General features: G+C 54.2%; 1 protein-coding gene and 1 long non-coding RNA gene across 6 annotated transcripts in view; one reads left to right on the top strand and one right to left on the bottom strand.

Moving 5' to 3' along the window:
• ST8SIA5 (ST8 alpha-N-acetyl-neuraminide alpha-2,8-sialyltransferase 5) overlaps positions 1–23,544 on the top strand; it is a 58,498-nt gene that overhangs the window by 20,279 nt on the left and 14,675 nt on the right. For 4 of the 5 annotated variants that reach the window (XM_011288020.4, XM_019815228.3, XM_011288019.4 and 1 more), the window contains 2 exons: positions 11,192–11,284; positions 22,617–22,703. In XM_011288020.4, the coding sequence (XP_011286322.1) occupies positions 11,192–11,284; positions 22,617–22,703 (180 nt within the window). Of the gene's footprint in view, positions 1–9,801; positions 10,322–11,191; positions 11,285–22,616; positions 22,704–23,544 lie in introns of those variants that run through there. The other variant, XM_045042204.1, reaches the window with a different exon arrangement.
• Positions 6,594–9,780, bottom strand: LOC123381419. Its single transcript, XR_006588341.1, has 4 exons — positions 9,382–9,780; positions 8,392–8,527; positions 7,391–8,014; positions 6,594–7,216 (listed from the first exon to the last, which is right to left on the bottom strand). It is a non-coding gene; the product is annotated as an uncharacterized LOC123381419 (long non-coding RNA).

Here is a 23,544-nt window from a genome sequence, read left to right as displayed (position 1 = left end):
ACAGTGTGGAATGATCTGAGAAGAGCAGGTGGTAGGGAGTCTGGGCATTCTGGGCAGCCGGGTGGGGAAAGGGAGGCTGTGGGAGGGGGAGAGGGGCGGCTAAGAAGTAGAGAAGGCAGTGAAGGCAGGTTGTGTACTTGTGCAGTAACTGACTGAGAAGCCCTCCCAAACACCTCGCACAGAGCATCGTGGCAACTGTGGGACGCGGATGAGGGAGAGCTCTCGTCCTCCATGGCCAGCTCAGTGCTTTGAGCCACCTCGCCTGGCCCAGCCGCCTGCCCTCCCCGTGACCGCCCAGAGGGCCGGGGAGGCAGCAGCGCCCTTGGCGGTCACGGTCCTGCAGGGTGGGCAGTTTTGCTTCCACTGCCTCCGCGTGTCCCAGGGAAAGGACCGGGTCAGAGGGGCCGAGGGCCGCTGGGGCAGGAGTCAGTCCTACAGGTGCTGACTGTCAGCCAGGCCTGCGGCCGCAGCATTAAAGGGCTTGGCTCAGCTGCTGCCAGCTGGACCCCAGCCCCACATCAATTCCTTATCATCCTGCCAGTATCCACCTCCCACTCACCTCCTCCTTGAAGCTTTCCTGGATAGCCTCTCTATATTCTATAAGAAGTATCTGCGCTTCTATCATTTCACGCCAGAGAACTCTCCAGCAAGTGCACGTACACGGTTCCGTGTTTGTTCAGGTATGCCCCAAATCCCAAGAACGGTGCGTGCATCTCCAGGGCCCTCCAGACCCTCCAGCTTCAGACACAGCCCACAGGTGCCCTGACTGGCCGGCCTCATCCGCCCTTCTCCCAGAGTCTGCACCGCCCTGGCCCTCCTGGTCTGGGTGATACGGCAAGAGCCGGTGTGCAAAGACGATTCCAGGAACTTTTCCCTCTGATGTCTAGAGCAGAGCTGGCCCCAGGCCACTGCCCATCCAAGCTGCCCGTTCCTGGGACAGCATTCTTCCTGTGCTGCTGGGCTTCCAGGTTGGGGTGCAGGGGACCTCCCAAGTGGTGGGGGGGGCGGTTAGCACCAGCCGCGGGACGAAAGAGCAAAAGCCCCCAAACTGACGCGACGAGAGACTCTGTTCCGCAGAAGAGCGAGCCAGCTGAGCGCCCAGGGCCCGGGCCAGAGCCCTTCGCTCTGGGGTGAGGTCTGTGTGCGTGTCCAGCCCGGCCTCTGCAGCCCAGGGTTTGGGGCTGTCATTTTTCAGAGCTGGCATTCAATTTCGCATTGCGTTATGCTGTATTCGGCTATTCCCCAATTGTTTCAAGACAGTGTGTAATCAGGTACTACATTTGCCTGGCACGGATGGTGGGTGTGCCAAGAGCTCAGTGTGGAAGTCAGAGGTGCTTCCGTGGGGGGCAGAATCGGGCTTGGATCCTGACAGGCGATGCCCACGGCCAAGCGCTCCGGGGGCTGACGGGGTGCCCGGCGCTGTGCCGGGCGCCTGCCCCCCATCCTGCATTTCATCCCCCTCTCCCGTGTTTGAGGCTGACAGCCCGTGCTAGACGGAGGGATTGTTCTTTCTGGACTGTGGACAGGTCAACCCGGGTAGGGTCGGGTGTTCGGGTACCTCTCTAGGGTCTCTCAACCGCCCCCCTCCCCGCCATCTCTTTGCCGCCTTTTATCCTCTGTGTCTTTCTCCCACCCCCTTTGTGGTTAGTGCTTTCTTGACTGTTACCCCCGACAAATGCTTCCTTCTACCTGCTCCTGGAGGCTCCACATTTCAAAGAGGAGCCCTTGGGGGCAAGATTAGCCCGAGGGAGGGGCGCCTGGGTGGCTCAGTCGGTTAAGCGTCCGACTTCGGCTCAGGTCGTGATCTCGCCATCTGTGGGTTCGAGCCCCGCGTCGGGCTCTGTGCTGACAGCCCAGAGCCCGGAGCCTGTTTCAGATTCTGTGTCTCCCTCTCTCTGACCCTCCCCCGTTCATGCTCTGTCTCTCTCTGTCTCAAAAATAAATAAACGTTAAAAAAAAAAAATTAAGATTAGCCCGAGGGAAAGAATGTTTGTGCACTGCGCCCTACACACCTGACTCGTGAGTGCAGTCTGGTTTAGCATCAGCCTTTCCGGTCAATTTTTAAGGCTGTGAGAAAAGACAAAAAAAATAAATAAAAAGACGGCCGGAGTTCTCTCGGGCTCCATCCAGCTGGGAAGAATTTGGGGAATCAGGTTTGGCAGAATGTTCTGGGCTGGGTGCTGGAAGAGCAAAACAGAGATGGTGCAGCTTTCGCATCTCCTCCCACGTACCTGACGTGGACCTCTGGTGGCCAGCAGGCAGGAGGCTGTCTGTGGAGGCCAGGTCGTTGGCGTCCTGGGACTCATCAAGTGGTGGTGTCCCGTGTGGTAAAGTCCCCCTGGCCCTCGAGCTTTGTGGCCCTTGGTTGAGTCCGAATGGAGTCTCCTGGGCAAATGACCACTTGGGTGCATGGGTCTGTGCCCCAGTTCCCTCATCCGTTGAACTGTCACCTTGTTCAGGCACTAGTGGTGGGGTCCCCCGAGAGGACCTTCTGGGTAGATCCGGGCCCCAGCTTCATCCTGACTCATGGCTGAGTATGAGGACTTTCTCTCTGAGCCTTGGTGCCCAGATCAGACGATCAGAGGTGCCTGCCAGGGCCTCCCCCAGGTCTGCTCCCAGAATGGCAAGTAAAAGGGGAGTGGGGTCAGGCTGGAGGACCAAGCATGCACCCGTGATCAGCAGTTTAGGGGGCTCCCGGATAGGAAGGCGCCCGAGGCCGTCCCAGTTTCGCACTCCACGTAGCCATGCACACGGCCTGCACCTGCTAGGTTGATGGCCGTAAAGACTGTGCTGGGGCGGGGGTGATGGGGCGATGGGGCTCACAGAGGCTGTCCTCCCGCGCAGGCCTCCTTGTACAGATGTAAGCCTTCCCCCCCCCCCCCCACCCTCCACCGGGGCTCCTCCAGAGCACTCGGGTCTCTTCCTTCTTCCTCTGGCGGGTCCCCCACACGCAACTGACTGTCCCTCCCAGTTCTGCAGGCTGGTTGTTCGAGATCAGGAGGAGAGCGCAGTTCAGGGTCAGATGCGAGCCCACCCTGCCTTGCACACCGTCATCTTCTTGCTGTGCCCTCGCCTGGTGGGAAGAGGGTGAGAGAGCCCTGAAGGGTCCCTTTTATAAAGGCACTGATGCCATGCGTGAGAGCTGCGCCCTCATGACCTACTGGCCCTCCAGTGACCCCGCCTCCTAATGCCATCACATTGAGGGGTTAGGTTTCAGCACGTGAGTTTGGGGGGGGCACACACCTTCAGCCCGTGGCACCCACTCTGCTCGTCACGCAGACTCCCGCGGTGACCGTGTCCAGCACCTCCCACTTCCGTCCTCACCTCAAGCCACGCCAGTGGGGCGTCTGCCTCCCGGCTCCCCTGAATCTGCGCCGGTCAAGGTCACTGATGACCGTCTGGTTGCCAGGGCAGCAGGACCTCATCCATCCTCCTCTTCCTTGGCCTCCATTAGCTCTGGACAGAGCCGACCCTTCTGTCCTGGAAATGTTCTCTGCTCTTGACTTCTGTGGCATTGGGCGTTCCGGGTTTTCCTTCTTCCCACAGACTTCCCTTCTCAGTCTCCTTCCGTGGCCCCTTCTCCCCTGCCACCATCTGAATGTCGGAGCTGACTGCACGCGCCCCTCTGTGCTCTGCCCTCCTCTGAGATCTCACTTCGTCCTTTGTGCCTTGACTCTGGAACATGTATCTCTAACCCCGGCCTCTGCACTGGACTGCTGACTGCCTACTTACGATGTCCTCCCGAATGTCTGAGAGTCCCAGCAGCCTTACGGTGGCCCAGGGGCTTCGGACTTCCGCCCGCGCTGTGTATCCTCATCATTCCCTTCCTCTCGAAATGGCTCTGTGATGCAACCAGTTGTCCAAGCGAAACTCCTAGGAGTTACCGTTGATTTCTCTCTCTCTCTCTGTCGCTGCATAGATCTTGTCATCAGCTTATCCTTAACCCATTTCCTGCTCTGTCGCCTTCTCCCACGTCTTAGCTGCCACTCTGTGCAATCCCCCCTCTTCTCAGGCGGCAACAGTCCCGTCTCCCTGTCTGCTGTCGCTTTACAGTGCGTCCTCCCTGCAGCGGCCAGAGGGAACTTTTCCATCAGACCGTGCGATTCCTCTGCTTCAACGCCCGGCTGTATCGAGGGGCCCACAGGCCCAGCCTGACCTGGTGCTGCTCGCCTCTCCGGCCTCATGTCCTCTGCCTGTCCACCCCACCGCCCCCACTGCCCTGTCCCTGCAGCCCGCTGGCTTTTTCAGTCCTCGGGGTGTTTGTGTTTATTTGCCCTTCCCTGTCTGCAACGCTCTTCCTGCGCTCCTGCTGAGGGCTCCATTTCTGTTTGTTCAGAGAGGCCTTCCTTGACCTCCTACCAGCCTTCCAGGGACCCTCCAGCCCCCTATCCTGTTTTACTTTTATAGAGCTCATTACTACTTGGCACTACGTTGCATTAATATTTCATTTGTCTCCTCTCGTGGAAGTCCAGGAGGGCGGGGGGCTTGGTCGTCAGTGCATCCTGGCCTGAAACTGTGCCTGGCGTGTAGCAATGGATCAGTAAATCTTCGGTGAGTGAAAGAGGAGAAGAGCCATCCATCGAGGGGAGTTGCACAAAGTCCAGTTTACTAAGGACTGAGCTGGGGAGCGTGCCGGGGGCTGTAGGCACGTTCGAGGCAGAACACAGAAGGCTGCCAGGAAGCTGGCCTCTGATGTGCAAGCAGGTAGCAGCCCAGAAGACACAGTGAGGAAGAGCGTTCTCGACAGAGACAACCCTCCAGTGGGAAAAGGGGACCGAGTCACGCCCCTGGTGCCGGGAGGGAGAGAAGGACCCCGAAGGGAGCAGAGGTGGCCAGCTGGGGTGGGGAGGGGAGGGGAAGTAAGAGGAGGCCAGTAGGTCTCAGCGGTTAGCTTGGGCCCCCGGGGCATGGTGGTGAGGCGCAGATGGGCAGTAGGGCGGTGTCCGGGTGGAAGGCCGACCATGCTCGTTTAGACGCGTGGAGGTGTGCCGGGTGATTGGGCCGGATTTTAGAGGGGAGGTTTCCAGGGCTCCCTGGTGCAGCGCAGAAAGTAAGGCTCCCGCGCGTGCACGCTTGCGTGGACTGTCGGCACACTGGGTGTGGGGCCCTGCAGACCCACAGGGCGGGGGTGGGGGGGTGGAAAGGAGGAGTGGCAACAGGCTTTTGCCCCTGACCCCCCAGCCCCCACCGCATGCCAGGAACGACCCTCCAGGGAAGCTCGCGCCGACAGCGGATGGATCACGGGACTATCGAGGGTTGTATTCAGAACATCAGGCTTTCTTAGCTCTCCGTTCTGATCCTTCAACCCCCTCTGCAGATTCCCACGGATGGATGAGGAAATGGTGGCCCAGGGAGAGCTAGCATCCAGCCAGGGGGCCGAGTCAGGTCTCTCTACCACCTGGGGAGGGGGGAGTGTCTCCTCTGGGCAGCTGTGACCTGCAGTTGACAGCCCAGCTCTTCTTGGTTCTCTCTGCACCTATTTGAGAAGACGCCGCAGTCCTCTGAATTGTCAGGCTGCAGTTTCCAGACTCTGGTTTCTGTGCGTTTGCTCTGACGGGTAGCGCGCTGTCTCGAGATGGCAGCTGTTCTGGCCCCGAAATAGCATGGAGCTCACTGAAGGGGAGGGGGTTGCTCGCCGAGAAATCCCCCCCACCCCCCCATAACCGTGGCTTGTCAGAATCAGGGAGAGGGAGTACACTGCAGTCACTGAAGAACATAGGTTCTGGGCTCCTAAAAGCCTGAGGTCCCCTTTCCAGCACCCCCATTTATGAGCTGAGTGACTTTGGGCAAGTTGCTTTTCCACTTACAGTCTGAATCTTGGGTATAAAAATGGGGAAACAATGCCTGTCCTCATAGGGCTGTCGGGAGAATTAAACAAGACAAAGTTAAAGAGTCCAGTCTCAGACTGCCACATACAGTTGTGCAGGATGGGCACTGCACAAAGATACCCAGCCAAGGGGTCAGGCAGGGTTGACATCCAGCTCACTCTCACTTGATAAATCATGTGACTGGCATGTGGCTTAATTCATCTGGAGAAAGAGGTACTTTTTCCTAATTTGCACAGAGGTGCCATACCCTCACTGTATTCCTACCCAGCGTGGAATACATAAACCACTCTGTGGTCCTCTGAAACTCTGTACCCGGTTTGAGAAGAGTGCAGGGGTTCAGACTGCTGAGCTGGGGCCGCTTCCCTGCTCTGGGCTGGTGGAGGCTCTTGAAGGACATAGAGACCTCCTTGGGCTCCTGTCCTCTTGAACACCATCAGCACCCGGGGACGAGGGGCAGTGTTAGATAGAAAGCTGAAGGCATGCACCTTATCTTGTTCCAGCCAGGTGCTTGCTGGGGCTCAAGTTCTGGGACCTCCAAGAAAGACCCCACAGTCTAGGGTGCCTGCGTGGCTCAGTCGGTTAAGCATCCGTCTTCGGCTTAGGTCGTGATCTCGTGGTTCGTGAGTTTGAGCCCCACATCAGGCTCTGTGCTGGTGGTGCAGAGTCTGCTTGGGATTCTCTCTCTCTCTGTCTCTCTGTCTCTGTCTCTCTCTCTGCCCCATCCCTACCTGTGCTCTCTCACTCTCTCTCAAATAAATAAGCTTGAAAAAAAAAAAAAGACCCCATGGTCCTGATGAAGCTCCCGAGAGGGTTCAGACCAACAGGAGGGCCCTATGAGGGGCAGGCTCATGGACAAAGGCTGGCAGGGATGCGTGAGGGCCCCCGGCCACGCTGACAAGAGGCCTCCTCAGCCTGCAGAACTGGAGCCCGCGTCTGGGTAGGAGGATGGAAACTAACACGCAGGACTGCCGTGGTCACCTCTGAGTTTGTCTTCTCCCTTAGCAGAGGCCATCACCTGCTGGCTGGGCAGCCTGGGCTGCCTGGCCCTTCCCCCGCCCCCCCCCCCCATGGTCCCTGAGGGCACAGAGGAGGGGGCAGGATGGAGGCAGCTTGGCGCCCGCCCCGGACTTGACTGCCGGAAGCCAAGTGGCATCTGAGATGAGCTGGTCTGAGCGGCCGTGACTATTTATACCCGTGAGGTGCCGAATGCGATGCCGGGGCCCCTCCCTTTGCGCCGGGCAGAGATCGGCTTTCGAGAATTGGACAAAGAGACAGCGACTGACTCACCCTGAGAGGCCAGTGGAGTTCAGAAAGTTGGAGAGACTGCTTCTCTCAGACTTCTGGCAGTTTGATGGGAAGCTCGAACTGTTTCGTGGGAGATCTAGGACCTAAATAAAGGGGCATCTATTAGCGCTTTCCAATAGCGAGAGAGTCATAACCCCATTACAGAAAACTTACAAAAGTACAGAAAAGTATTTTAACAGTCATTCACAATCCCACTATTCAAAGAAGCCGCCCATCAGTGCTTCGGTAGGGCCCTTCCCTGCGGCCCGTGCATTCACCGTTCTTTCGGGAGATCGCAGTGCTGTAGCTTGTGTTTCCCGTTCAGCATCATCCTGGGAGCGTCTTCCCACGTCACTACACAAGGAGACGGAAGCCTCACTGGTGACGTCCGCATCAAAGTCTGTGTCCCCGCCAGACAGGGATTACCGTGCTTTTTCCAGAACGCAGTCCTTGGGTGTCCCGTCAGAAGCGGAGTCCGGAGGGGGGGCTCTCGGCAGCGGTTGTTATGATCTTGCTTCCTCGAGTGTTAGCTTTAGAGACGGAGATGAAGCAGCACAGCTCAAAGCAGCAAAGCCGGGTAGGATGGAGACAGGAACAGGGCCATCGGCTCCGTTTTCAGACAGGACACCTGGGGCTGTAGACCCCGGTGTGGGGCGCTTTTGACAACCTGGCTGAGGCACCACGTGGGGTGTTTGCGGGGTAGCTGGGGCCCGGTATCGTCACGTATGGCAAGACTCCACGGAAGTGGGAGTCAATGCCACGAAGGAGGAAGACTTTATACTCACAGATCCCTAGACACAGGAGGCACGTCGCACCGTAAAGGCCACATAGGGGGCCACCAGGGCTGGTCGGAGGCAGAGAGGGTGAGAGGGGAAAGTGGGCAAGAGCCTTCACAGGGGTTTCTGGGGAAGAAACAGCTGAGTCAGGGGCACAGGGGTTGGTGGACCCTGGGGCCTAAGCGCTGTCCCTAGCTGTGTGGTACCTGGTCCTGGGATGATAAGGGCAGGGGGAAAGAGGCCCTGAATGTGAGAGGAGTGGTGGTGGCAGGTTATGAGCTCTGGATTGGGTTGTTTGCATAGGAAACGTGTGCTCACGGGAGGTTACCGTCTGGAGGGATTGGCTAGCCCCAGGGTCAACCAGGCCCCGGATGTTAAAGCATCCGAAACACATATAGCTTCTGCACGGAGTCTGCCGCAGAGTTGGGTGATCAGGGACAGTGCCATGTCCGGGCAGAACACGGCATGGGCTTTATGCGCAGGGTGGCAGGGGAGAGGTTTACCAGTAGCAGCCGAAGGAGGACGCCAGCCGGTCCAGATGGCGGAGAAGCTTCCTGAGGTTCGTCGTGCCTGACTCAGCTCTGCCATCAGCCAGCTGAGGTCCAGAAGCAAGTCGCTGACTCTCTGGCCACTCCTGTCCTTTGATGGCAGGAGAAAGGAGAAAGAACGGAACAAACGTTTCTTGGGCTCTTGCTGCGTGCCAGCCACTGTGCCGGGGCTTTCCGTGAAATTCTCATCGCTATCTTACCTCAGCCCTGTCACACGTGCACTGCCCCTTTCTCGTGTGTGGATTTTACAGATGAGGAAACTAAGGCTCACAAAAGCGATGGGCCTAGGGTGGCTTGGGCCGGGGGGCGGGGTGGGGGGCAGAGAAAGGACGTGACCCCGTTCTGAAGGCCTGTCCACCTAATAGCCACCAGACACGAGGCGCGAGACCATTTGGAGTCACGGCACTGCCTGGTTCCCTGGATGGGTGAGGCTGGGGGTTCAGGAGAGCAGGAGACGGAGTGGAGGCTGGCAGAGGTAAGGCAGGGATGGCCTCATGGAGGCGGCGGAGGGGCTGGCTGATCTTCGCGAGCTTCTTCCTCGTGTCGGTGGGTCATTCATCCACAAACTGTGTCTCACTCTGGCTTGGTGAGCGAGTGGGAAACACTGAGGGAAACTTGGGATCGTATTGTCGTGCTGGCTGGGGCCTCGGCTACCACCTAGTTTAAACCGATTGTTTTCAGGAGGAGAAAGAAGAGGCCCAGAGAGGGGAAGCCATTTACCGAAGTCACACAGCTGGGTTTAGAGGCATGTCCACGATGTGTCTGTAAGACCCCCGACCCCCCGAGAGCTCTGGGCTAAGTCTCCCCCGAAATAACCCTGGAGCTTTTCTTAGCGGCAGCCTGAGACCACGGCTTCAGGTGACCCAGTGGATTCCAGAGGACCTAGTGGCCCTGGCTCTGGTTGCAAACAGTGATCTCCGTGGTAAGATGCCACCCCTCACTTACTGTTGTGCGACTGGAAAGTGACGTGAGTTACGGCCAAGGTCGCAGGCTTTTCTGGTGGCCTCAGGCTGACCCCTTGTTCTTAATGGCAGATAACGGAGCCCATTTAGCTAGTGAAAGCAGAAAGGGATTTATTTAGGGCACGGCTAGCTCGGAATCTTTGGGAAAGCTGAAGAAAGACCGAAGGCTGAGCCTCCCCGAACTGCACCGTGAAACGAGGCCACCGTGAAAGCTGCCGCCCCTGATGTAATCAAGAAGGTGCTGCTAAGCCTGCGGTTTCCGAGAGCCGTGCCCTGTGCCCTTCCGCCACACTCTGCACCCGCGAAAACAATGCCTGGAGCCTTGTCATTGTTCACCTCTAACCCAGCTCTGAGTCAGTCTCGGGCAAATGCTTCTGATTGGTTGAACCTAGATTCTATCCCAACCCTAGCTGCAAGGGAGTCTGGGAAATGTAGGTTTTAGCGTTCTGGCCTGTAGCGCAAAAGGTACAGAGGTAGCAAAGACAGAAGTCGGACGCTCAACCGACTGAGCCACCCCGGCGCCCCTGCCCCTGCCCAACCCCTTCTGAGCAACCTCCAGAGAGAGGCCACTCCAGAGAGAGAGAGAGGCCATGAGGAGAGGCCCCGTCCTGCCTCTGGCCGAGCCCAGCAGTGAACTGCTGTGTTTCGTCTGCAGGAACCCTCCCCCCACCCAGGCCCTCTTCCTGCCCTGGGCTGGTGAAACTTCAGGTGCGAGGAGGGTGTTTTAAAGGTCTCCTCACCCCCCGGTGGCTGCGGGAGGCCACAGGGCCCTTTTCAGGGGCCACCAGCTGTCCTCGGTGGAGCGTGGACAAGAGCAGCCTCAAGTCAACGTGTCGGTTCATGCCCCAGCTTTGCCACCTACCATCTGTGCGACTCTGGGCCAGCGAGTCAACCCCCGGGGCTTCTTCGGGATGCTTGCAATGGTCACTTGCCTCGTAGGCTGGTTCTAAAGATGAAAAGGGAGCGCGTCCAGGGCAAGCGTGTGGCCCGAGGAAAGGGCTCGGCAGGCGCTGGCCGAAATTGGCGTTATTCTGCGTGGAGCTGCGGAAGGGATCCCGAGGTGGCTCTGGCTGGGGGAGCCAGCCAGCCGGTGTTGGAAAGGGCGTGTGCCCCTCTGCCGTGGGACCCGGCCCGAGCCTGACCCTGCCCTACCGCTGGTGTGCCCTGGAGCCCTATCTGTTTAGCCTCAGTGTTCTCAGCTGCCAAATGGGGAGAAAGAAACGTCAGTCTCACCCAGTCACGCTGGGAGCATGAGAGTCAAGGGGGCTAATGAGTAGCAAAAGCAGAAGATCTTGGCCGTGTTTGAGGCTGTCCCCGTGTGGCACTTGCCCAAGGGGAGGAGAAAGGGGCAGGAAAGGGCAGGACCGGTTGAAAGTCTGGGTCTCACTGCCCAGACTCCCAGCACTGCCTCCGGCAGGGACCGATCACAGGAAGCTGGAGAAGGACACGGTACTCAGAGCGTCCCCCCCCCCCACTTCCCTTCTCCTTTGCAGCCACTAGTTTGGACCCAGCCTGCTTCAGAATGCCATGGTTTGCCACGATGAGTTCATCCCTCCCTTACACTCCTGGGATAGCGGGGTGCTCTGAGTAGTCAACCACCCGGCGATCAAGCCAGAGGGCCCCCGAGGTCCTGGTGCCCCCTCCCACTAGGTCATCTGCTGGGGTGGCATTGATGTGCTGTGTGTATTTGACCGGCTAATAGACCCACCCCCACCCCCCACGAGAACCCCGCAGTCCCCCAAAGGTCTGGCCGGCTTCTCTGCATAGTAACCTCTGTCCCTGTTGGTTCCCAGGTACTTTGAGTTTTACGAGGGCCCGTTTGAGTATAACTCCACAAGATGCCTGGAGCTGAGACACGAAATCTTGGAAGTGAAGGTGCTGTCCATGTGAGTGTGGCCGGGGTGGGTGGTGGGTGACGGTGCACGTGGGATGGGGCTGGACCAGGGGGCAGGGTGGGGCACGGCGGAAGGAGACAGGAAGGTGGCTGATCTCAGCAGAGCAAGAATTAGGTCCTCCTCCCCCCTCCCCCCCCAAAACCTCTGGCATTTGGAGAGCAGGGATAATTGCATTTCATGAAAAAAAGGCCAGGTTTGCAAGTCCCCAGGACTCTGGGGATTCAGTCCCTGTCTCAATTTCCAGTCTCGGTGATATCATCGCCGGGCTCCTCTTGTACAGAAACCGAAGAGGGCACAGGAGCATCTCACCTGAAATCCAGTACTCCGAGCGGAGGCTTTAAGCATGGCCCTTTGCTATTGCCTTTTAAAAATTTTATATTGATTGATTACATTTCTTACCAAATGTTGGTGTTGGAGTGATACAACATTCAAGTAGTCCAAAAAGGTTCACAGAGAAGATTCCCCTGCTCAGAGCCCCCCGTTTCTTGTCAGAGGCGACCAGCGTGTCCTTGTGCGTCTTCCCAGAGAGTCGGCGTAAACCAGCCTCGCGCATGGATCTATTTCTTTTGTCTCTTTTTGCACACATCGCGGAAGAACTGTACTTTCTGCTTCGCGCTCAACAATACGGCGCCTATGGCTCTTTTATAAGCCACGGGAGGAGAAGCGCATCCTGTGCGGAACATTTCAGCGTGTGTGCTCACCCCCTCCTTCTCTCCCACACGGGACCACCATGAGTCCGTCGTCCCCCCTGAGAGGGACTTTGTTGTGTGAATCACGATACTTAATTTCTTAAATTTTTTTTTTTAACGTTTATTTATTTTTGGGACAGAGAGAGACAGAGCATGAACGGGGGAGGGGCAGAGAGAGAGGGAGACACAGAATCGGAAGCAGGCTCCAGGCTCTGAGCCATCAGCCCAGAGCCCGACGCGGGGCTCGAACTCACGGACCGCGAGATCGTGACCTGAGCTGAAGTCGGACGCTTAACCGACTGAGCCACCCAGGCGCCCCACGATACTTAATTTCAAATAAAATTCCTATGTGTTTGAAAACGGTTCTAGCTGGATGTGGGAGGAATATGGTTTATTCGGGGTCAGGTGGTGTTGGATGCTCTTGTGGACTCGTGGGCCCCTGCCGTGATCCCTGGGACCACTGTCCATGGCCCACGGGCAGGAGCCACGGCTCCTTTACCTATTTGACATGATTTCCATGTGCTGTGGAAATCAGGTCAGAGCATGGTCCCGGGGGTCTGGCAGGCCTGGGATCTTACGAGCTCTGCATCTTTATACAAATTACTTAACCTCTCTGAGCCTTTTCTTACCTATAGAAATTGGGACACTATTCCCTAGCTTTGAAGGGTTTCCATAAAGACTAGATGAAATAACATGTGAGAGCAGAGAGCCCACATCCATAGTAGCACACAGAGGTGCTCGATAAACAAATAAATGTGTCTCCCTCCCTTTTCTTTCCTTTTTGGAGCCACCACCAGCAGCGGCAGCTTTTCTGGGCTGTCATTCAGAATCCTTAAGCTTAGTAGCTGCAGGAAAGCTCTAAGAAATTCAGCTGGGAATAGCTGCGTTGTTTCTGGTCCCTGTGCTAACCAAGGGTCTACGTAACCCTCTCTAGAGGTCAACGTGTGAGGCAGCTCAGCCTCCCATCAACACCACCCAGCCCTCGGCTGCGCACGCACCGTGGTCTCTGCCCTCATGGAGCTCACAGCCCGGCAGGGAAGCAGACATTAATAACTACCCTAGAGAGACAAGGGGATGGCAGGGAGCTTGACCTGGGCTCGGGTGGGGAGGGGGTTGTCAGGCAAAGCTTCTCTGAGGAAGGGATGCCGGTGCTCCCATCGGACGAGCAATAGGAATTAAGTAGGCCAGGAAGGTTCCAGACTGAGGTTCCAGTCTGTGCAAAGGCCCTGTGCCAGGAGGAAGCCCGCTGTGTCCCAGGCTCTGAAGGGGAGCTTGAATGCCAGTGTGAGAGGGGGACCCGGAAGCCCTGTGGCTGGAGGGGCAGATGGGGGCCCGACCTTGTGAGGCCTAGCAGTGTGGTCTGGGATCCAGATTCTGTCATCGTCTGAGGGCCGTGGGAACCCGTGAGAAAGCTTTAAGCAAGTGGCAGTGCAAGTGCATGTGATGTGCTTGGTTGAGGACTTGGGATTTAGTGGCAAACGTGGCCACCGGGACCTCAGGCGTGAGCCAAATTCATCAGCTCCTAAGCAGAGATCCTTTGTCTTTTCCCAGAATTCAAAGACCTCAGGCCCTTAACCGTGTCATTCTGGAAAGCCAGAGTGCACCTGTTGACAACATTCCTTAGTGTTTTCAAAGGCAAATAATTACTTTTTCAATTACACAACGCAGATAGTCTCTTCATGGTTACTTCGTGGTCTAGACTCGGAGATCTGAGAGACCCATGAGTTGGTCATCCTTCTACATAACTTCCTGTTCCACAGGCCAGGGGCCTAAACAACGGAACTTCATACGCCACAGTTCTGGAGGCTAGAGGTCTGAGAGCGGGGTGCCGACAGGGACGGCTTCTTCGGAGGCCTCTCTCCTTGCCTTGCAGATGGCCGCCTTCTCCGTCTTCACACGGGCTTCCTCCTGTCTGTGTCCTAATTTCCTCTTCTAATGAGGACGTCAGTCATATTGGATTAGGGCCCACCCTAATGACCTCATTTTAGCTTAACTACCTCTGTAAAGACCTTGTCTCCCAAGACTCACATTCTGAGGCCTCAGGGGTTAGGATTTCAACATATGAGTTTTGAGGGAGAGATGATTCAGCCCATAACAGTCTCTGTTGCAGCTTCCATTCGGGGACGAAAGTCAAAATGACCCAGGCCCTACACCACAAACATGGTGGGGTGGGAGAGAGGAACCTCGCGCTTCCGTGATCTGTGCAAACCTTTGTCCCATGTCGTGGATGCGAGTTCGAGTTCGGTGCTCCGCATGTTTAGCTCGAGCTCTCATCCCTGCCCTCGGGCGCCCTCTCTGGTCTCCTGAGCTGAGCAGCCATCCGAGCTGGTGACCCCTGGGCCTCGCACTACCCCATTTCTTCCAGGGCCCTGGACCCCTGTGGTACCCGGGCTCTGAGAGGAGAGGCAAGACAGAGGCTCTTTGCGGGGCATCGGCTTGAGGCTGGTGGGACGGTTGGGAGCAGCGAGCCTGCTGTCTGCCAGCCTGGCTCTGCGAGCCTCAGTGGGCTCTCCAGGGCTGAAATCAGAGAGCCCAGAGGCCGGCCTCTGATTCGGATGGTTCTGGCATCACCAGGGCACCCGTGGGCTTTACTGTGTCTGGCCCAGAGCCATGAGCGGTGCTCGCAGTGGAGACTCTGAGTCATTGGGGAAAGGTTAAATCGCCATCTGTGAACGGAGGGGGCTGGACGGATGGGCCGCGAGGCCCTTTCGGCGTAAGAATGTCAGCTGGCGTTCTGAGGAGACAGGGAGGGGTGTGAGTCATCTGGGAATGATTCCGATCCAGAATTGCTCGGAACGCTGGTAGAAACCAGTCAGCCGGAAAATTCCCACATGGAAAAGGCCTCGGTCCCTGACAATGTCAGATGCAAGAGGAATTACTCCATGGCCATTTATCATGAAACGCATTGTCACGAGGGCTTGTACAAGTTATTTGTCTGCATGTGATCGTTCTAGAGTCTCTTTATTTTAGTTTGGTTTAGTTTTTAATTTTATTTATTTATTTAGAGGTTCTTTATTTTTAAGCCAGATGGGGGTGGTACCTGGGACGTCTCCCTGGGCCTCTCATGCCACTCCTCCTCCATCTTTCTGGGGCGGGCAGCCCTGCGCTGAACCCGGGAAGGGAGGCTGGGAGCAAGGGTTCTCCAAGGGCTGAGAGGCCCTTTGGCGCCCAGACCTCTCTGGGTCCCCCGAGCGAGCGTGACCCTGCACGGGCTTAGGACGTGTTTGTTACATGAATGAGCGGATTGGGCACCTGTATACCTGAGAACTGGGTGGAGACGGGAGGCCATCAAGAAAAGGGGGAGAAAGAAGAAGGAGAACAGAGATGGCCCTTATCACCTAGTCATTACCCTCATGGAAAATCAAGTAGGATACAAAAGCTGGTGATAGTAAAAAGCCAGGTCCCTGCTGCACACCTTCTTCCACCCACCCTGCTCCTTTGACTCTTGGCTGTTTCTTCCTGTAATTACTTCCACACCTATCGGTAATATGCACCTGCTGTTATTTCTTGACCCACCGACCTACCAAGTTTGCACAGCGTGCGCTCGCCTCCTGCCTCAGTGGGTGAGGATTCGGCCCCCTTACACCTCCCCCTTATACCCCCCCTTTACACACCCCCCCCCCGCCTCCTCCCCTCTCTTCTGGGTTGAGAGATATTGCTATTTTTAGTTCTTCTGTCTATAGATTGCCCGAGGAACCTGTTTCTTGTTCTACCAAATACTGGCAGTGTCTCTTGATCCTGTACTTTGTGAGATGAGGCTATTAAAATTATCCCCTTATTTTGGTTCCAGCCTCTGGCTCCAGTCACCCACGGGTTTACCTTTAAAAGGTCAAGGCTGATAACATTTACATTCGGTTTGTACCCATAACGAGTCGTTTCGGGGTTTTCTCGATAGGTTGACTCTAAAATTTCAAGATCAGGAAATAGTGATTCTGCTTCGTTCCTTGTACACTCCCCTTCCCCCTTTTTCCTGGAGCTTCTTGTCATTTTTTCCCTCTCGAACTCTTTGTCTCTTTTATGCCCTATTTTGAAATTGTTTTTTTCAACGTTTTATTTTATTTTTGGGACAGAGAGAGACAGAGCACGAACGGGGGAGGGGCAGAGAGAGAGGGAGACACAGAATCGGAAACAGGCTCCAGGCTCCGAGCCATCAGCCCAGAGCCCGACGCGGGGCTCGAACTCCCGGACCGCGAGATCGTGACCTGGCTGAAGTCGGACGCTTAACCGACTGCGCCACCCAGGCGCCCCCATTTTATGCCCTAGTTTGGTTTTTAGCTTGCCTCTCCCATCAGCCAGGCCTTCCCCTCAGCTTTTCCCTTCATCGTCTTGCTCCAGCGTGGACAGGCTGCTCTCTTGGTGGGTCACACGCGATTGTCCTGGGAACTTGCCTCCTTGGGTTGGATTCACTTTTGCTTAGAACCCATAGCTGCTGCTTGTTTACTTCTTCATTTTGCTTCCCACTCATCTTCTGGTAATCTCCCAAAAAATGGTGCATCAGGGGTAAGGGTTTTGAGTTCTTTGAGTTCTGTGTCTCAATGACCTAATTCTACCTTTATACCTGATGGTTGGTTGGACGGGGTTGGTGTTTTAGGGGCGAGTCGTTTTCCTTCAGAATGCCGACGGCTCTCCCCATCACCTTTGGGCATCCTGGGCTAGAGGAATGTGTTGCCAGTCATTCCTTTGGAGGTGACCCGTTTTCTTTTCTCTGGAGTGTTTCCGGAGCCTGTGGTTCTGAAATGTCCCAGTGGTGTCCTTCAGGATAGACACCTGTGGGGACCTCTTAATTTGGGGCTCATGTCCAAACTCTTAAATGTTCTTTTGGACTTTTAAAAATATTTCCTTCTCTCTATTCTTCTCTACTTCCTTTTTTTTTCTAGTGCCTCTAAGAGTTGTACAGTGGACCTTCTGCATCGCTCATTTGATCTCAGCTTTTCTGTCCCTGCCCATTGTTTCCACTTTCTGAGACGAGTCCTTGACTTCATCTTCCAGCTCTTTGAGCAAACTTGTCTCCCCAAGAGCTCCTTCTTTGTTCTGAGTGCAGTCTATTCCTGTGTTTAAGGATGCCGTGTCTTCTAGACTATCTCTGGAGACACTAAGTAGAATATTTTAAAGTTGTGTTTTGTTCCTCCAGCATTTTTCTCTTTGTATCTTTTTTTAAGGGAGGGGGAGAGTCACTGAGGGGGTAGGGGGCGGGGAGAGAGAGAGAGGGAGAGAGAGAGAGAGAGAGAGAGAGAGTCCAGCAGCCTCCATGCTCAATGTGGAGCCTGCCATGGGGCTTGATCCCATGACCCTGGGATCTTGATCTGAGCTGAAATCAAGAGTTGGATGCTCAACAGATTGAGCCACCCAGGTGCCCCCTCTTTGAATATTTTAACTAATGGTTTGTCTTCTGTTTCCATCCAGTTGACCAGGTGATTCTAGGTTTTCTATTCATATTTAAATTTAGAACAATAAAAAGCTGATAGAAACTGACAGCAGGCTTTCCTTAAGAGTTGTTGTTGGAGGGGCGCCTGGGTGGCTCAGTCTCCGTTTGAGCGCGTCCCACTCTTGAGTTTGGCTCAGGTCATGATCTCACGGTTCGTGGGATCGAGCCCTGCGGCAGGCTCTGCTTTGACAGCACAGAACCTGCTTGGGACTTTCTCTCTCTTTCTCTCTCTCTCTGCTCTTCCACTGCTCTCTCTTTCTCTCTCTCAAAATAAATAAAGTTAAAAAAATTAAATAATAAAAGAAGAGTCACTGTCGGAGAGGCTGCTCCTTTTGCTGCTAGAATGTCCAGATCTTTTCCCTGGGAGTCTGGTTCAATCCCTCCCCTCCCTTCGCTGGACACTAAATATTTGGCTGCTCTGGGGGTGGGTTCGATGGTTCCAGATACAGACTTACAAATGATGCTCATTTCAGCACCATGCCCCTTCCCCACCCTCCACCCCTCTTTAAAATATCCCATGAGGTTGGACTCTGTCTCTGGGCTGTGTCACCCCTCCTAATGTCCCCCCCTCCTCCTTCTACACACTTGTCAAATCTCTCTTCCATTGGACTCCCCCCATCCCGGTCATTCTATTCATCTGGAATATTAGTGGTATCTTGGGAGAAAGGAGATAAGAGCCTGTGATCAACCCCTCATCTTTAAAGTCAAGATGATCTCTGCTTTGGTAAAGCAGTTTATAAAATATCGTCATGTATATTATCTCATTTGATCTTTCTGACAACCCTTGAGGTTAGCAGGGCAGAGATCACTGTATCTGTCTTACAGATAAAGCACCTGAGTCTCAGAGAGATTAAATGACTTGTGTCAGGTCACACTGCAAGTTGGGGCAGAGCCAGGATTCCAGGTTGGGTGTTCAGGCCCCAGCCTTGGTCCAGCGTGTGACAGGCATTGGAGGCACATAGAATGGGGCCCAGACACTGGTAACAGTTGGAACTGGGACCCTGGCCTCAGTCTTGCCAGGGCTGTGTTTCTAGAAGGTGTTTGGAACATTGGCCATGTAGGGCACTGCTCTAAGGGCCTGGAGGTTGCAGGGTGCAGGGGAGGGAAGCAGTGGGTGAGCCAGGGTGGGGCTGTGTAATGGCACCCTCGTCTGATGTCACATTAGCCTGAGATGTGACGGTTGCTGTGGGAGCTTTGGAAAAACCAGAAGGAAGGCATCAGGATGGAAGGCTGGGTTCCTTCCAGCTCCTTAAAGCTACCAAGTAAGTTCCCAGCCTTGTGCCTTTGCACTCACTTTCTCTTTGCCTGGAATACTCCTTCCCCCAGATAATTTGCATGGCTCACTCCTGATCATTTCAGTTCTGTGTGCAAAGTTCGCCTCTTTGGGGAAGGCTTCCCTGACCAACCCTTCTGAAGCAGTCCCTTGTTGGTTCCTTGGCCTTGCTTCATTTTTCTTCATGGCTCTATCAGCTGTTTTCTTTTTCTTGATGGGCGAAAGAACACTTCACATGAGACCTACCCTGTCAACAAATGCTTAAGTGTTTAATACGGTGTTGTTGAATGTAGGCACTAAGCTGTACAGCAGATCTCTAGAACTTAGGCATCTTAAATAACTGAAACTTTATATACATCGAACAGCAAGCAGCTCACCATGTCCCCTTCCCAAAGTCCCTGGCAACCACCGTTCTCTTCTCTGTTTCCATGAGATTGACTATTTTAGATACATCATGAGCAGAATCATGCTGTATATATCCTCTGTGACTGGCTTCTTTCACTTAGCATAACGTCCTCCAGATTCATCCAACTTGTCACATGTGACAGATTCCCTTCTTGTAAAAGGCTGAGTAGTATTCCATTGTACGTCTCTAACACATGTTCTTTATCTGGTCACTCGTCAGTGGACATTTAGATTGTCTTGGTTACGTTGACTAAGGCTGCAGTGGACATGGGACTGTATGTAGTTCTTTTAGATCCTGATGGCCATTCCTTTGGATATATACCCAGAAGTGGGACTGCTGGATCACGTGGTTGTTCTTTTTGTAATTTTTCGAGGCACCTTCGTATCATTTGCGTGCTGTCTGCACCGTGTTACCTTCCCACCAACACCGTGCGAGGGCTCCTTTTTCTCCACATCCTCACCAACACTTGCAATCCTTTGTTTTTATTTTTTTGGTTTTTTTTTTAAACATGTTCATTTATTTTTGAGAGAGAGAGAGAGCGAGAGCAGGTGCGAGGGTGTGTGTGAGCCAGGGAGGGGCAGAGAGAGAGAGGGAGACAGAGGATCTGAAGCAGGCTCTGTGCTAACAGCAAGAAGGAGCCTGAGGCGGGGCTCGAACTCACGAATCGCAAGATCGTGACTTGAGCCGAAGTCAGATGCTTAACCGACTGAGCCACCCAGACGCCCCTTTTGTTTTTTTGATATTAGCCATCCTAACAGGTATGAGATGACATCTCATTGCAGTTTTCATTTTCATTTCCCTGATATTTAGTGATGTTGAGCACCTTTTCATGTCTGTTGGCCATTTGTATGTTTTCTTTGGAGAAATGTCTTTTCAATTCTTGTGCCCATTAAAAATTGTTTTTTAATCTTTTATTTATTTTTGAGGCAGAGAGAGACAGAGCATGAGTGGGGGAGGGGCAGAGAGAGAGAGAGAGAGAGAGAGAGAGATACAGAATCTCAAGCAGGCTCCAGGCTCTGAGCTGTTAGCACAGAGCCTGATGCAGGGCTCGAACCCATGAACTGTGAGATCATGACCTGAGTTGAAGTTGGATGCTTAACCAACTGAGCCAGCCAGGAACCCCATCTTATGCCCATTTTAAAATCAGGTTATTTGGAGGTGCCTGGGTGGCTCAGTCAGTTAAGTGTCTGACTCTTTTTTGTTTTTAATTTTTTTTTTAACATTTATTCATTTTTGAGAGACAGGGTGCGAACGGGGAGACAGAGCGTGAGAGAGAGAGAGGGAGACACAGAATCTGAAGCAGGCTCCAGGCTCCTAGCTGTTAGCACAGAACCTGAAGTGGGGCTCGAACCCACGAATCGTGAGACCATGACCTGAGCCAAAGTCGGACACTCAACTGACTGAGCCACCCAGGTGCCCCAAGCGTCTGACTTTTTTTTTTTAATTTTTTTTTTTATCGTTTATTTATTTTTGAGACAGAGAGAGACAGGGCGTGAATGGCGGAGGGTCAGAGAGAGGGAGACACAGAATCTGAAACAGGCTCCAGGCTCTGAGCTGTCAGCACAGAGCCCGACGCGGGGCTTGAACCCATGGACCGCGAGATCATGACCTGAGCCGAAGTCGGCCGCTTTACTGACTGAGCCACCCAGGTGCCCCAAGCGTCTGACTCTTGACTTTGGCTCAGGTCATGGTCTCACGGTCATGGGATTGAACCCTGCATTGGGCTCTGCACTGAGCGTGGAGGCTTCTTGGGATTCTCTCTCTCTCTCTCTCTCTCTCTCTCTCTCTCTCTCCCCCTCTGCCCCCCTCCTGCTCATGCACTCTCCCTGAAAATAAATACACATTGAAAAATAAATAAAATCAGGTTATTTGGCCTTTTGCTATTGAGTTGTAAGAGTTCCTTATGTGTTTTGGATATTAACCCCTCATCAGATAAATGGCCTGCAAATAGTTTCTCCTGTTCTCTGTGTTGACTTTGTACTCTGTTGTGGTCCTTCGCTGTACAGAAGCTTTTTTAGTTGGACGTAGTCCCACTCGTCTATTTTTGCTTTCATCGCTTGTGCTTTTGTTGTCATATGCATATGTACCTGTTTTCCACTTGCCTCCTTCCTGCTATTTAAGCTCCGTGGAAGCAGAGAGTTGTTTTGTTCACTGCTGTATCCCCAGTTCCCGCTACAGAGAAGAGTTCAATAAATAATTATAGACTCTCTTGGAACTCAGACTTCTTGGTTCACTCACCAGTTTATTAATACGCTCAACATATATTTACCACACGTCCGCCGTGTGCCTTCGCCCTGGATTTATGGTGTGAACTCAGGCGTGATCCCCTGCCCCTCCCATTACTTACTATCTTGTGGGAAAGATCAGGAGTGAGTAGGGATGGGTTATGGGTTTCACAAAAGGGGAAAAGTCCAGGGGGCTGTGAGCGAGCAGAGTCTAGGCAGTGCAGTTTAACCATAACAATAGCTTACATCTACCAGGTACTTTCCGTGTGCACTTCCTATGCTTAGGCCTTTATTGCATCACCTTATTTAATACTTTTCACAGATCTGGGACAGTGAGTGATAATCTATTATTATGCCCATTATATAGATGAGACTCAGAGAGGTCGAATAACCTGCCCGAGGTCCCATAGTTAGGGGGAATATGAACTCTGTCTGAGGCCCAGCTCCTCTTCTGAGTGCAAAATCCACATACTTTGTCGCTATTCTGTATTTCTCCTGTACTCACCGCTCCCCCATCACCCCTCCCCGTACCAGTCATGTATGTGTTCCTTCTGTGGGTGAGGCTTGCCCCGTTTGGGAACAACCCTTTCCCCTCGATTTAAACACAGGGGATCTTGGGGCACCTGGGTGGCTCAGTTGGTTAAGCGGCCGACTTCGGCTTAAGTCATGATCTCGCGGTCCGTGAGTTTGAGCCCCGCATCGGGCTCTGTGCTGGCAGCTTGGAGCCTGGAGCCTGCTTCAGATTCTGTGTCTCCCTCTCTCTCTGACCCTCCCCCATTCATTCTCTGTGTCTCAAAAATAAAGAAATGTTAAAAAAAAAAATTAAAAAAAAAATAAACACAGGGGACCCAGCTCTGCAGAATAAAACTGGTTTTTACTTTACAGTTGAGTGTTTGTCCTGGTTTTGGAATCAAGGACCTCTACGGGAAGCCGGTGAAAGCTTCAGATTCTCCCCAAGATATGCACATGGGCAGACAGAAATGGCATCGTGCCTGTAACTCGGAGAGCTCCTGGGTTCCCTTAAAGCTGGTGGCTCTGTTGATAAAGGAGGCCGTGAGGCTTTGGGCTCAGGACGGGCTGGTTTGCATGTGGAAGGCAGGCTTGGAGGAGAGCGGTTCACTCCCCCTAGGAGTGAGCAAGACCCTGGGTGCCCGAGCATCGAGGACACCAAAAATAAGAAACCACAGTTAGCGTAAAGGACCACACCAGGATTGGGCACATGGGGAGCAGGAAGGGGTGATCGCGAATGCCGACGCTCTGCCCAGCCTGGCCCTTTCACGTTCTCTTCTGTCTCTACTCCCAAAGGGTGAAGCAGTCGGAGCTATTCGACAGATGGAAGAGCCTGCAGATGTGCAGATGGGCAATGAATATCTCTGAGGCCAACCAGTTCAAGTATCTGTGACTTGTCTGCCCTCCCCCGCCCTCCCGTTGGTGATGTTCTCCTTCCTGCCGCCCCGTCCTGCAAGGCCTGGCCCCGGGGTCATCTTTTCCCCGGAGCTGGCCCTGGCTGGGCTTTGGGATCTGGGCAGCGGGGAGGTTCTGACTCAGTACACAGGCCGAGATGGGCACCCTGCTGGCCACGACCCCTGCATTCCGGCCCCTAGGCCTTGCGGCAGCCCCGTGGGGGGCTGGGGGGGTGCGGTGTGGCCACTACAGCTCCACCTTGGTTCCAGGTCTCCAGCAGGCCTGAGGGGTGAGGTGCACTGAGCCTTCTTCTATGGCCGCGCCCTGTCACCAGCCCCTCTGGGGGCAGCTTGCTTGAACCAGACGCATGAGGCCTGCTGTAGATGAGCTTCTAATTGCTCCCTGACCCAAAGCGATAGATTATAAGCTCCCAGAGAGGCAAGAGCCATAGCTTAAGGTTCCCCTGTCTGCAAGACATGAGCAGCTGGCAGACGTCCACAAGTTCTTTCTGATTAACGTGAACCGTAGGTTCATCGCTAAAATTCTGTGAGCTCACGGTGGGATTTTAGTGCAGACAGACCTTACCGAATGGGACTGATGGGACCCCGGGCATGTGGGTATAGACCGGATGCAGGCTACTCAGGCTGAAGTTTGGATGCAGTCAGGAGCCATCAGCATGCAGGAATCCTACCCCGGGGGGGCTGTGAAAAGCAAATGACACTAAGCATTTTGTCTTTTCCTTATGAGTCATTTGGTCCAGTTTTCTGCAATTCCAGGCCACGTCTAGAGACTGAGTAGTAGTTTTAAGTGGCACATTTTTAGAAATGTG

Source organism: Felis catus, chromosome D3 (assembly GCF_018350175.1).
Source record: "Felis catus isolate Fca126 chromosome D3, F.catus_Fca126_mat1.0, whole genome shotgun sequence".
NCBI classification, from domain to species: Eukaryota; Metazoa; Chordata; class Mammalia; order Carnivora; family Felidae; genus Felis; species Felis catus.
This window is presented reverse-complemented; position numbering and strand designations above follow the sequence as displayed.